Genomic DNA, 14,135 nt, shown 5'->3' on the forward strand with positions numbered 1-14,135 from the left:
AAAAAAAAAAAAAGAAAAGAAACAGATAAACACAAAAGAAGACATTAATGCAGGAAATGAAGGACGAAAAAGCTGTAAGACCTACAGAAAAAAATTGCAACATGGCAGAATTAAGCCCCTCCTCATCAGTAATTACTTTAAACGTAAATGAATTAAACTCTCCAATTAAAAGACAGTTTGGCAGAATGGGGGCAAAATGACCCTAATGTATACTAAGATACAAATAGGTTGAAAGTGAAAGGAAGGAAAAAGATATTCCATGGAAATAGTAACCAAAAGAGTGGAGATTGCTGTATTGATATAACACAAAATAAACTTAAAATTAGAAAAGATTCCAAGAGTCAAAGAAGGACATTATATGTTAATACAAGTTTTAATACAATAAGATGTAATCTATGCACCTAATAATAGATGGTCAAAATATATGAAGGGAAGTAGATCTATAACAATAGTTGAAGATTTTAATAACCCATTCTCAAAATTGGATATAACAACCAGACAGAAAATAAATAAAGATAAAAGAGGACTTGAACAACACTATAATGAACTAATAGACATATACAGAATACTAATAGACATATACAGAATAGACATATGCAGAATACTCAATGCAACAACAACAGAATACACATTCTTAAGTGCACATGGTACATTCTCCAGGATAGACCACATGTTGGGCCAAAAACCAAGTCTCAATCAGTTTTAAAAAAATAAGAAGGAAAATTAGAAAATACTTAGAGATGAGTGAAAACCACAGCACTATATATCAAAACTTTAGGGATGCAGCAAAAGCTCAGAGGGAAATTATAGCTATAAAGATGCTTTACATTAAAAAAGAAGAAAGATATCAATCAACAACCTAACTTTACAACTTACAGAATTAGAAAAAAGAAAAAACTCAACCTAAAGCTAACAAAAAGAAGGAGATAAGAAAGATTAGATCAGAGAAAAAGAAATAAAGACTAGAAAAGCAGGACAGAAAAATCAAACTTAAAGTGAGTTCTTCAAAAAAGCAACAAAACTGATAAACCTTTAGCTAGATTGATGGTGGCAGGGAGGGAAGAAGAGAGGAGGAGGGAGAGGGAGGAGAGGGAATCAAATTCCTAAAATCAGAAATGACAGTTGGAGCACTACTATGATTCTACAGAAATAAAAAATGTAAGAGAGTACTATGAACAATTGTACACTAAAAAAATTGGATAATTTAGATGAAATGGACAAATTCATAGAATTACAAAATCTACCAATAGTGAAACACCAATAGAAAATCTGAATAGACTTATAACTCTTGGGATTAAATTAGTAATCAAAAATCTCTCCCAACAAAGAAAAGTCCTAGACCTGATGTATTCACTGGTGATTTCTACTAAACATCTAAAGAACTAACACCAATCTTTCTCATACTTCTTCAGAAAATTGAAGAAAAGGGAACACTATCTAGCTTGTTCTCTACGGACAGCATTTCCCATAGCAAAGCCAGACAAAGACACTACGGGAAGAGAAAACTACAAACCAATACTCCTTATGAACACTGATGCAAAAGTCCTCAACAAAATACAAGCAAACAGGATTCAAAAGGATTATACATTGTAAAGCAATTATACTCCAATAAAGATGTCTAAAAAAAAAAAAAAGGATTATACACCATGACCAACTGGGATTTATTCCTGGAATGCAAGGATGGTTCACCTATGAAAATCAATCAATGTAATACACCACATCAACAAAATAAAAAAAACCAAACTATTCCAAAAATTTGAATAGGAAGGAACACTTCCATACTCATTCTAAGAGGCCAGCATCACCCTGATATCAAAACCAGACAAAGATATCACACACAAAATAGAAAAGTACAGGCCAATATCACTGATGAACATAGAGGCAAAAATTCTCAACAAAATATTAGCAAACAAATTCAACAGTACATTTAAAAGGATCATACTCCATGATCAAGTGGCATTTATCCAAGGATGGAAGGATGGTTCAGTTTATGCAAATTAGACATTGTGATATACCACATTAATAAACTGAAGAATAAAAATCATACAATCATCTCAATAGATACAGAAAAAGCTTCTGACAAACTTCAACATCTGTTTATGATTAAAACTCTCAACAAAGTGAGAAAAGAGGGAGCATCACTCAACATAATAAAGGCCATCTATGACAAACCTATAGCCAACATCATACTCAAGGTTGAAAAGCTGAAAGCATTTCCTCTAAGATCAGGAACAAGACAAAGATGCCCACTCTTGCCCTGTTTATTTAACATAGCATTGGAAGTCCTAGCTATGCAGTCAGACCAGAAAAAGAAATAAAAGGAATCCAAATTAGAAACGAAGAAGTAAAACTGTTACTATTTGAAGATGAGATGATACTATGTGTAGAAAATCCTGAAGATGCCACCAAATAACTATTAGAAATAATAAATGAATTCAGTAAAGTTGTAGGATACAAAATTAATGCAGAGAAATCTGTTGTGTTTCTTACACTAACAACAAACTGTCAGAGAAATTAAGAAAACAGTTCCATTTACAATTGCATCAGAAAGAATAAAATACCTAGGAGTAAATCTAACCAAGGAGGTAAAAAACTTGTACTCAGAAAACTATAAGACACTGATGAAATAAACTGAAGATGACAGAAACAAATGGAAAGATATACCATGCTCATGGATTTGAAGAATTAATGTTATTAAAATAGCCATACTACTCAAAGCCATCTATAGATTCATTTCAGTACGTAGCAGAATTCCAGTGGCATTTTTCACTGAACAAATAATTCTAAAATTTATATGGAAACACAGAAGACCTCAAATAGGCAATAAAACTGATTTAAAAATGGGCAGAGAACCTGAATAGTCATTTTTCCAAAGAAGACATACAGATGGCCAACAGACACAAGAAAAGATGCTCAGCATCACTAATCATCAGGGAAATGCAAATCAAAACCAGAGTGAGATACCATCTCACACCTGTGAGAATGGCTATTATTAAAAAGACAACAAACAAGTGTTGGATTAGGATGTGGAAAATAGGGAGCTCTTGTGCAGTATTGGTGGGAATGTAAATTGGTGCAACAACTGCAGAAAACAGCATGGAGGTTCTTCAAAAAATTAGAACTACCATATGATCCAGCAGTTATACTTCTAGGTATTTTTCCAAAGAAAACAAAAACACTAATTTGAAAAGATATATTCACTCCTATGATTATTGCAGCATTACTCACAGTAGCCAAGATATGGAAGCAACCTAAGTGCCCCTGATAGATGAATGGATAAAGATGTGTGTGTATATACATATATAAGCTAGAATACTACTCAACCATAAAAAGGAATGAAATCTTGTTTGTGACAACCTGGATGGACCTAGAGGTTATTATGCTAAGTGAAATTAAGACAGAAAGAAAATACCATATGATTTCACTTGTACTTGGAATCTAAAAAACAAAACAAATGAACAAACATAGCAAAACAGAAACCGTTATTGATACAGAGAACAAACGGGTGGTTGCCAGAGGGGAGGGGCGCAGGTAAATGAGTGAAATAGGTGAGGGGGATTGAGAGGTACAGACTTCCAGTTACAAAATAAATGAGTCACAGGGGTGAAATGTACAGAGTGGGGAATATAGTCAATATAGTATCATTATATGATGACGGATGGTAACTAGACTTATTGTGGTGATCATTTTGTAATATACAAAAATACCAAATCACTGTGCTGTACACCAGGAACTATCATAGTGATGTAGGTCAGTAATAGTTCAAAAAAACACAAACCAACTCATAGAAAAAGAGATGAGATTTGTGGTCACCAGAGTTGGGGTTTGGGGAGAGTGAGAATTGGATGAAGGTGGTCAAAAGGTACAAACTTGCAGTATAAGATAAATAAGTACTAGGGATGTAATGTATGACAGGATGAATATAATGAACACTGCTGTAGGTTATATTTGAAAGCTGTTAAGAGAGTAAATCCTGAGTTCTCATCACAAGGAAGAAATATTTTTTCTGTGTTTTATTTTCTATCTATATGATGATGGATGTTAACTTACTGTGATCATCATTTCATGATGTATGTCAGTAAGTCATCATGCTGTGTACCTTAAACTTATACAGTGTTGTATGTCAGTTGTATCTCAATAAAACTGTAAGGAAAAAAACTTTCTACAAAACTGTCTAAATAAAACCAGTATGCTACTGGCATGAAGACAGTCATAAAGACCAGTGAAATAGAATCGAGAGCCCAGAAATCAACCCTCACGTATATGGTCAAATATATGTGGGGACCATTCAGTGAGGAAAAGACAGCCTTCTCGACAAATGGTGCTATGTAAACCGGATTTCCACATGCAAAAGAATGAGTTTGGACCCTTACCTAAAACCATATATGGAAATTAATTAAAAATGGATCAGAGACCTAAATGTAAAAGCTAAAACTAGAAAACTCCTAGAAGAAAATAGGGCCATAGCTTCATGACATAGGGTTTGGCAATGATTTCTTGGATATGACCCGAAAGCCACAGGCAACAAAAAAGTATAACAGACCACATAGACTTCATGAAAATTTAAAAGTTTGTGAATCAAAAGACACAGTAAAAAGAGAAAACAGTAAAAGGGCAACCCATAGATTGGGAGAAAATATTTGCAGAATATACATAGAACTGACCTCGTAAAACTCAACTTAAAAAAGCCCTCTTCAGGCACTTTACTGGTGGTCCAGTGGTTAAGATTGCACACTCCCAATAATGGGGGCCCGGGTTCGATCCCTGGTCAGGGAACTAGATCCCATATGCCGCAACTAAAAGATCCTGCATGCCACAACTAAAAGATGCCACACGCTGCAACTAAAGACCCCACGTGCTGCAACTAAAGATCCTGCACACCACAACGAAGATCCCGTGTGCCACAACTAAGACCTGGTGCATCCAAATAAATATTTAAAAAAAAAAAAGCCCTATTCAAAAATGGACAAAGGACTTGAACAGACTTTCAAGTCTATAGAATATTTTTTGAAAAAAACATACCAGTGGTCAGTAAGCACATGAAAAGATGCTCAACATCACTAATCATTAGGGAAATATAAATCAAAATCAGGATGTGCTACCACCTTATTCCCATTAGGATGGCTGCTATCAATCAAAACAAAACATAAAGTAACAAATGTTGGCAAAGGATGTGGAGAAGTTAGAACCATTGATCACTGCTGGCAGGAATGTAAAATGGTGCAGCAGCTGTGGAAAACAGATAGCTGTTCCTCAAAATGTTAAAAATAGAATTACCATGTGATCCAGAAATTCCAGTTTCGAGTATTGCTGTGGGCCGAAGGTTTGTGTCCTTCCCAAATTCATGTGTTGAAGCCCTAATCTCCAATGTGATAGCATTTGGTGGGGGGCAGGGGGTGCTTTTAGCAAGTAATTAGGCCATGAAGGTGGAGCCCTCATGAACGAGATTAGTGCTGTTACCAGAAGAGACACAAGACAAATAATATCTGCCCTCCATGTGAGAGGACACAGCAAAAAGGCATCCATCTGCAAACCAGGAAAAGGTGGCTTCCATCAGGAACTGAATTTGCCAGCACCTTGATCTTGGACTTCCCAGCTTCCAGAACTGTGAAATAAATTTATGTTGTTGAAGCCACCTAATCTATGGTATTTTTATTATAGCAGCCTGACTAATCTAATACAGATATTGGTACCAAGAAACTGTAAGAAACACATAAAATGTGGAAGTAGCTTTGGAACTAGGTTAATGGGTAGAGGCTAGAAGAATTTCGAGTTGCGTACTAGCAAAACCCTAGTTTGCCAGGAGTGGACCTTTAAAGGTGATTCTGGTGAGGGCTTAAGGGAAAAAAACAGAGAGCTGGAGAGAAAGCCTCCATCTTCTTAGAGAACACATAAATAACCATGTACATAATGTTAGTAGAAGTATGGATGGTAAAGGCCATTCTGATGAGATCTCAAACGGAAATGAGAAACATGTTATTGGACAGTGGCGAAAAGGCAATTCTTGATCAAGTGGCAAAGAACTTGGCTGAAGTGTGTTCAGGGTCTACTGTTTTGTGGAAATTAGAACTTGCAAGCAATGAAATTGTGTGTTTAGCTGAGGAGATTTCTAAGCAAAATATAGGAGGAGTGGCATGGTTCTTCCTGACTACTTATAGTAAAATGTGAGGAGAGAGAAATGAAGAAGGAATTGTTAAGCAAAGTGGAACCAGAACTTAGAAATTTGGAATCATCTCTGTTTGTCCATATTGCAAAACTGAGAAAGCTGGTTCAGAAGACACCAGGTGTATGGCTGACCTATCTGACTGACCATTTGATAAGGAGATTAGTATGGGTGTGACCTATGGATTTTATCAGCTACTCCAGAGAGATCACTGCCAGTCTGAACTGATGGAGATGGATCCAGGTCAGAATAAAGGAAGGCTGTCTGACTTAGATTTTACAGGACAAGACAGTAAAACTTAGGCTTTTAGCTTGCACTTTTCTTCAGGGAAAGGAAAGAATGTCCCCAAATCTGATTCAGACATCATCAGGGCCACTACCTCAGTTCCTATATATGCTAGGCTGCCTCCAAGCAAAGACCCCTTACCTGACAGAGCCTCAGCTTGGGTGGGGCCCCCACAGAAAGCTGCAGCATGGTGGTACCCCACCAGCCATGGTGGTGACATTGCCACCCTTGTTGGTCTGAAAGTCAGAATATCAAGCCAGAGAGGTTTATTCTTATTTTTCTTGTTTGTTTGCTTGTTTTTTATTGGAGTATAGTTGATTTACAGTGTTGTGTTAGTTTCTGCTGTACAGCAAAGTGAATCAGTTATACATATACATATGTACACTCTTTTTTTATAGATTTTTTCCCATATAGTCCATTACAGAGTATTGAGTAGAGTTACCTGTGCTATACAGCAGGTTCTTATTAGTTATCTATTTTATATATAGTAGTGTGTATATGTCCATCCCAATCTCCCAATTTATCCTCCCTTCCCCACCCCGCCCCGCCATCCCCTGGTAACCATAAGTTTGTTTTCTACCTCTGTGACTCTACTCACAGTGGATTATTCTTGAGTCTTAAGAGCTCATGGAGTTTGCCTTGCTAGGTTTTGGACTTGCTTGGGACCTGTCACCCCTTCCTTCTTTCCTGTTTTTTTCTTTTGGAGTAAGAATGACTATTCTATGCCTGTCACAGATTCATAGCTGGAGAAGAATTTTGCCTCAGGTTGAATCATACCTCAGGTCCCAACCATATCTGATTTAGAGAATATTTAGATGAGACTTTGGACTTAAACATTAAAGTTGATGCTGGAATGAGTTAATACTTTTGAGGCTGTTGGGATGGAATGAATGCATTTTGCATATGAGAAGGACATAAATTGTGGCGGGGGTAGGCAGAGGCAGAATGCTATAGACTGAATGTTTGTGTGCCCCTAAATTTCATACATCGAAGCCCTAATCCCAATGTGATGGTATTTGGAGGTGGGGCCTTTGGGAGGTAATTAGGTCATGAGGGTGTAGCCCTTATGAATGGTATTAGTGCCCTTATAAGAGGAGAGACAAGAGGTGAACTCTCTGCCCTGTGAAGATACAGCAAGAAGGCATTCACCTGCAAACCAGGAAGTAGGTTCTCACTAGGAACTCTGATCTTGGACTTCACAGCTTCCAGAACTATGAGAAATAAATTCATATTTTTTAAGCCACGTGGTCTATGGTAATATAAGTATTTACACAAATGATTTGAAAGCAGGGTCTCAAAAAGATACGTGTACACTCTTGTTCATAGCAGCATTATTCACGATAGCTAAAGGTTGTGAAAGCAACCCAAGTGTCTGTCGATAGCTGAATGGATAAACAAAATTTGGTATATATATGCAATGGAATATATTAGGCTTTTAAAAAGCAGGGTGTCTGATACATGCTCCAACATGGCTGAACCTTGAAGACTTTATGCTAAGTTAAATAAGGCAGTCACACACACACACACAAAATACTGTAGGATTCCTCTTACATAAGGTACCTAGAGTAGTCAGATTCATAAAGACAGGAAATGGAATGGTATTTGCCAGGGGCTGGTGGGAGGAGGGAATAGGGAGTTATTATTTAAAGCCTTTGAGTTTCAGTGTTGAAAGCCGTAAAAAGTTCTGGAGATGGGTGGTGGTGATGGTTCACAACAATATGAATGTACTTAATACCACTGAACTGTGTACTTAAAAATGGTTAGGATGGTAAATTTGATGTTATGTATATTTTACGAGAATTGGAAAAAATCTCTACTAATCATAAAGCACGTAACATAGACATAACTTACCTCTAGTTGATACTGATGTGATACTTTTAGTATGTTCAGGCTTTCCTTTAGTTGTAGGTTTTTATAAATCATTAATAAATGTACTGAGATTGTACTCCTGTAATTGTGGGAATACTACTTATTGATTATGAGAGCAAGCTCTGGAATTCATTTACAGTATTCTTTTTTTTTTTTTTTTGGCCACGCCATGCGGCTTGCAGGATCTGAGTTCCCCAACCAGGGATTGAACCCAGGGCCATGGCAGTGAAGCACTGAGTCCAACCACTGGACCACCAGGGAATTCCCCGCATTTACAGTATTTTTAAAGTTCCTTAGTAGCAGTACCAACAGGTGTTAGAATGGGCTTGCAAAAGCAGTTTTGAAATTTTGTCTAGTATAATAGGATTTACTTTTCTGTTTACTCTTATATTACTTTAATGTTGTTTCCAGAAATAGTGTATACCAACCACATTAATTATTCTTATTTAGTTTATATCCTCCTGTTTTCCTGTTTAATAGATACATTTATATCACAGTAAGAACAGATTTCATTGCCAATAACTCTCCTGGTTTACCCTTAATTTTTTGATGTTCTGTCTTATGTTCTAAATTTAGATATCCAAAGAGAAGAAGAAAAAGTGAAACGATCTGTGAAAGATGCTGCCAAGAAGGGTCAGAAGGATGTCTGTGTGGTTCTGGCCAAGGAGATGATCAGGTCAAGGAAGACCGTGAGCAAGCTCTATGCATCCAAAGCACACATGAACTCCGTGCTCATGGGGATGAAGAACCAGCTGGGTAAGACAGCAGTACCTTACAGCCACATCATTAGCTGATGCTCTTGCCGTTATTATAACACTGGTTTCCTTGAATAGGAAGGACAGTCTTAGCATTGGCTTTTATTCTTTACATTGTCTTAATTGGGGTGTTATACAAAAGCAAAATATACTTACTACTCTGATTTTTATTTTATTGTTACTCATTTTCTTTTGCCAGTGTTGTTGAAATAATGGGAAAATCTCCATCTAAATGTACTTTGTTTAGAATTTAGACTGTATTTCCTCATGTGAAAAGTGTTGTAAAGTGACCTGAGGGTTGAGTCATAGGCATAAGAAGGAAAGAGTTTCTTCTGTCCTAGGCCAAGAGTTGCCACAGGCAGGATTTTAAATAGTCTAAGTTTGTCTTTGGCTTTCACTCACCTCCTTTTCTGCCTCATCTCTGACTCTCAACCTAATGCTTTCTTACATCTTAGGAACCTTCAGGCCCTGTATTGGGTATTCAGCATACATGTGAACTGTCAATTTAATTTTTTTAATTTTTAAATGATATATTTTAAGAAAGTTGCTAGAAGGCTATACAAAAAGCTAATAGTGGTTACATCTGTGGAGCTAGAACAAAGAAATGAGAGTAGAGAAAGAACATTAACTTTTCATTTAACCTGCCCTTGCATTGTTCTACTATGAAATCTGCTATTTTCATAATATAGTTTTTAATACCTTAAAAAACAAACTAAATTAATCAATTGGATTTAGTTGCTAATGAGAATTTATCTTATCCGTCAGGTAGGCTGGGGCAGAAAAGTTGAAACACATTTATATCAAGGGAAGTCCAAGGTGGATCAATGAGTTGACCAGACACAGCTTAACAGAGCCTCAGTTAGGACCCAGGACTTCACTGGGGACCCAAGGCAGGGAGTTCTTTCTAACTTCTCCTTGCTTCAGAGAAAGTAAATGTTCTATAAAGATACGTCTCATCGTCTTTGAATATTTCTATATCCTTACACTAAAATGAAGAGGCCTGGGATGAAAGATCATGTGGAGAGGCCCAGACCAGCAAATAACTGTCCAGTCACGTCACTGTTGCTGAGAACCAATACAATTTGACATTTTTGTTATATTTGCCTCAGTTTTTTTAAAATTAATTTTTATTAGAGTATAATTGCTTTACAATGTTGTGTTAGTTTCTTGCTGTACAGCAAAGTGAATCAGTCATACCTATACATACATCCACTGTTTTTTAGATTGCCTTCCCATTTAGGTCACCACACCACAGCATTGAGTAGAGTCCCCTGTGCTATACAGTAGGTTCACATTAGTTATCTATTTTATACATAGTATCAAGATTGTATATATGTCAATCCCAATCTCCCAATTCATCCCACCCCCCCTTCCCCCCCGCCTCAGTTTTTATATTGTAAAAGAAAGCAGTATTACTAAAGTTGAAGCTTCTTTAATACACCTTCGCAGTTCCATTCCCTTCTCTTTCAGCCTCCTCAGAGGTAACCACTATCATGAATATTAAAATCTGTATAAATGGTATTATACTGTGTGTACCATTCTGCATGTTTATTCCCATTTATCATTGTCCTGTTGAAATATACCCATAAATATAATGATAAATATATTTTGATAAGATGATAAATATATTTTGATAAATATATTGATATAATGATAAATATAGTTTGATATGATAAATAAATATGTTTTTAACTCCTGGGTGGTATTCCATCCTGTGAATGTATCACATTTTATTTTTCTCTTCCCTGTTGATGGACATTTAGGCTGTTTTCAATTTTTGCTATTACTAACAGTGCTGCTGTGAATGTCTTTTCACTTTTACACATGTGTTTCTTTAGGACAGTTATATACTCAGAAGTAGAACTGCTGGGTTAAAAATAGCTGGGTTTAAATTTTGCTAGAATTGCAAAATTGTTCTCCAAAGAGACAAATTTGTATTCCCACCAGCAGCAGATAAGAGGTCTTTTTTCCATACCTTTCCACCAACCTTTGTCAGGCTTTTTAATTTTTGAGAAATGTTATAACATTTCCCTGGGAACTAGTGGGCTTGACCAGTCTCTTCTGTTCACCTTTTCTTCCTGTGTACTGATTCCAAAATATCTTTTCAAGGAGTTATAGCTCACAAATATTCATTAATCTACATGAAAAATATCTCTTCTCCTATAGCATGTACTTTCAGTAATGAACATAACTGTAAACATAAACAACATATGTCAAGAGCCTGTTATCCTTTAAATATACATCCATAATAATATATTATGTTGTTTCAAATATATATTATATTGTGGCTTTATCACACCTGAAAAGTAAAATATCTGCTATTTGATACTTGTATGTTAAAATACTCTAGGGCTCTGTTCTAGATCCTCTGCTCTTTTCCATCTTTCCTCTTTCCCCATAGGTGATCTCATCTAACCTCGTGCCTTTAAATGCCATTGATTTCCAAATCTTTATCTTCAGGCCTGACTTTATCAGTGTATAGTTGGCATCTCCACTCATATCTTAACGGATACGTCAAAATTAATATGCCCATCCAAGAACCTTGGCTGGTCTTACTTCATCTGTATCCCCGCCTTCTCCCTATATTTTCCCCCTGGAAATCCAAGACATCATATAATTTCATCTGCAGATATTTCGACATGGGTTTCTAAAAAGCAACGGTTCTATTCCTTCTGTTCCTAGGTCCTTCAGTTCTTGGGTATGTTGATGTGTTCATTTCGTTTCCACTATATTTTCTATTTCTTTCTGAAAGGAAAAGATTTTAGTGAGTTGTTAGAAAAGATTTTAGTCAGTTGTTAGATTTCCCAGACTGATCCTTTAATTTTTTTATCTTTCCTGTTTTCACTTTGGAAATAATCATAGTACCTGCCTCATAGGATAGTTGTGAGACTTAATTCAGTGCCTGGCACATGGTAACTGCTGTATATGTAGGTTCTAAATGTTATTGTCATTATCATCATCAATTTCTCTTTGTGTTCTACTTTCTGAGAAATTTGCTCAACTTTATTTTCTATTTCTTCTCTTGAATTCTTTATTTTAGCTGTCTTAATTTTAATTTTCAGGAAAGAGTTCTCTGATCTTTTTTTAAAAAAATCATCTTGTTCTTATTTCATGAATATAATTTGTTCTTTATTATTGATAGTCTTTTTTTTAATATACATTCTTATTTATATTCCTTTCCATTATGGTTTATCTCGGGACATTGAATATAGTTCCCTGTGCTCTACAGTAGGACCTTGTTGTCCATCCATTCTCTACGTAGTAGTTTGCATCTAAAAACCCCGAACTCCCAGTGCATTTCTCCCCCATCCACTTGATAATCTTTTTTTTTCCTTTGCTATTTTATTTATTTATTTATTTTTAACATCTTTATTGGAGTATAATTGCTTTACAATGGTGTGTTAGTTTCTGCTTTATAACAAAGTGAATCAGTTATACATATACATATGTCCCCATATCTCTTCTCTCTTGTGTCTCCCTCCCTCCCACCCTCCCTATCCCACCCCTCTAGGTGGTCACAAAGCACTGAGCTGATCTCCCTGTGCTATGCGGCTGCTTCCCACTAGCTATCTATTTTACATTTGGTAGTGTATATAGGTCCATGCCACTCTCTCACTTTGTCCCAGCTTACCCTTCCCCCTCCCCGTATCCTCAAGTCCATTCTCTAGTAGGTCTGCATCTTTATTCCCATTTTGCCCCTAGGTTCTTCATGACTTTTTTTTTTTTTTTTAGATTCCATATATATGCGTTAGCATACGGTATTTGTTTTTCTCTTTCTGACTTACTTCACTCGGTGTGACAGTCTCTCGGTCCATCCATGTTGCTGCAAATTGCATTATTTTGTTCTTTTTTATGGCTGAGTAATATTCCACTGTATATATGTACCACATCTTCTTTGTCCATTCCTCTGTCGATGGACATTTAGGTTGCTTCTATGTCTTCGCTATTGTACATAGTGCTGTAATGAACAATGGGATACATGTTTCTTTTCTTTTTTTTACAATTTGTTTTTGGTTCTTTTTTTTTTAATATCTTTATTGGAGTATAATTGCTTTACAATGTTGTGTTAGTTTCTGTTGTACACCAAAGTGAATCAGCTATATGTGTACATATATCCCCATATCCGCTCCCTCTTGAGCCTCCCTCCCATCCTTCCTATCCCACCCCTCTAGGTCATCACAAAGCACCGAGCTGATCTCCCTGCACTATGCAGCAGCTTCCCACTAGCCATCCATTTTACATTTGGATGTATATATGTCAGTGTTGCTCTCTCACTTCGTCCCAGCTTACCCTTCCCCCACTGTGTCCTCAAGTCCATTCTCTACATCTGCATCTTTATTCTTGCCCTGCCACTAGGCTCCAGTACCGTTTTTTTAGATTCCATATACGTGCATTAGCATACAGTATTTATTTTTCCCTTTCTGACTTACTTCACTTTGTATGACAGACTCTAGGTCCATCTACCTCATTACAAATAACAATTTTGTTCCTTTTTATGGCTGAGTAATATTCCATTGTATATATGTGCCACATCTTCTTTATCCATGCATCTGTTGATGGACATGTAGGTTGTTCCCATGTCTTGGCTATTGTGAAAATGCTGCTAGGAACATAGGGGTGCATGTATCTTTTCAAATTATGGTTTTCTCCAGACATATGCCCAGGAGTGGGATTGCTGGATCATATGGTAGCTCTGTTTTTAGTTTTCTTACGGAACCTCCATACTGTTCTCCATAGTGGCTGTACCAATTTACATTCCCACCAATGGTGTAGGAGGGTTCCCCTTTATCCACACCCTCTCCAGCATTTATTGTTTGTAGATTTTTTTGATGATGGCCATTCTGACTGGTGTGAGGTGATACCTCATTGTAGTTTTGATTTGCATTTCTCTAATAATTAGTGATGTTGAGCAGCTTTTCACGTGCTTTTTGGCCGTCTGTCTCCTTTGGAGAAATGTCTATTTAGATCTTCCACCCATTTTTTGTTTGGGCTGTTTGTCTTAGAACTTGTATTTTTATGTGTATTTTTTTTTTCATTTGTATCTCTAGCAGGCATGGAAACAT

The 14,135-nt window shown here is 36.5% G+C and overlaps 1 protein-coding gene across 1 annotated transcript in view; it reads left to right on the forward strand.

Moving 5' to 3' along the window:
• CHMP3 (charged multivesicular body protein 3) overlaps positions 1 to 14,135 on the forward strand; it is a 70,468-nt gene that overhangs the window by 40,934 nt on the left and 15,399 nt on the right. The window contains 1 exon segment of the mRNA XM_059942336.1: positions 8,894 to 9,073. Coding sequence (XP_059798319.1) covers positions 8,894 to 9,073 — 180 coding nt within the window.

The sequence above is a fragment of the Balaenoptera ricei genome, chromosome 13 (assembly GCF_028023285.1).
Source record: "Balaenoptera ricei isolate mBalRic1 chromosome 13, mBalRic1.hap2, whole genome shotgun sequence".
Taxonomy (NCBI): domain Eukaryota; kingdom Metazoa; phylum Chordata; class Mammalia; order Artiodactyla; family Balaenopteridae; genus Balaenoptera; species Balaenoptera ricei.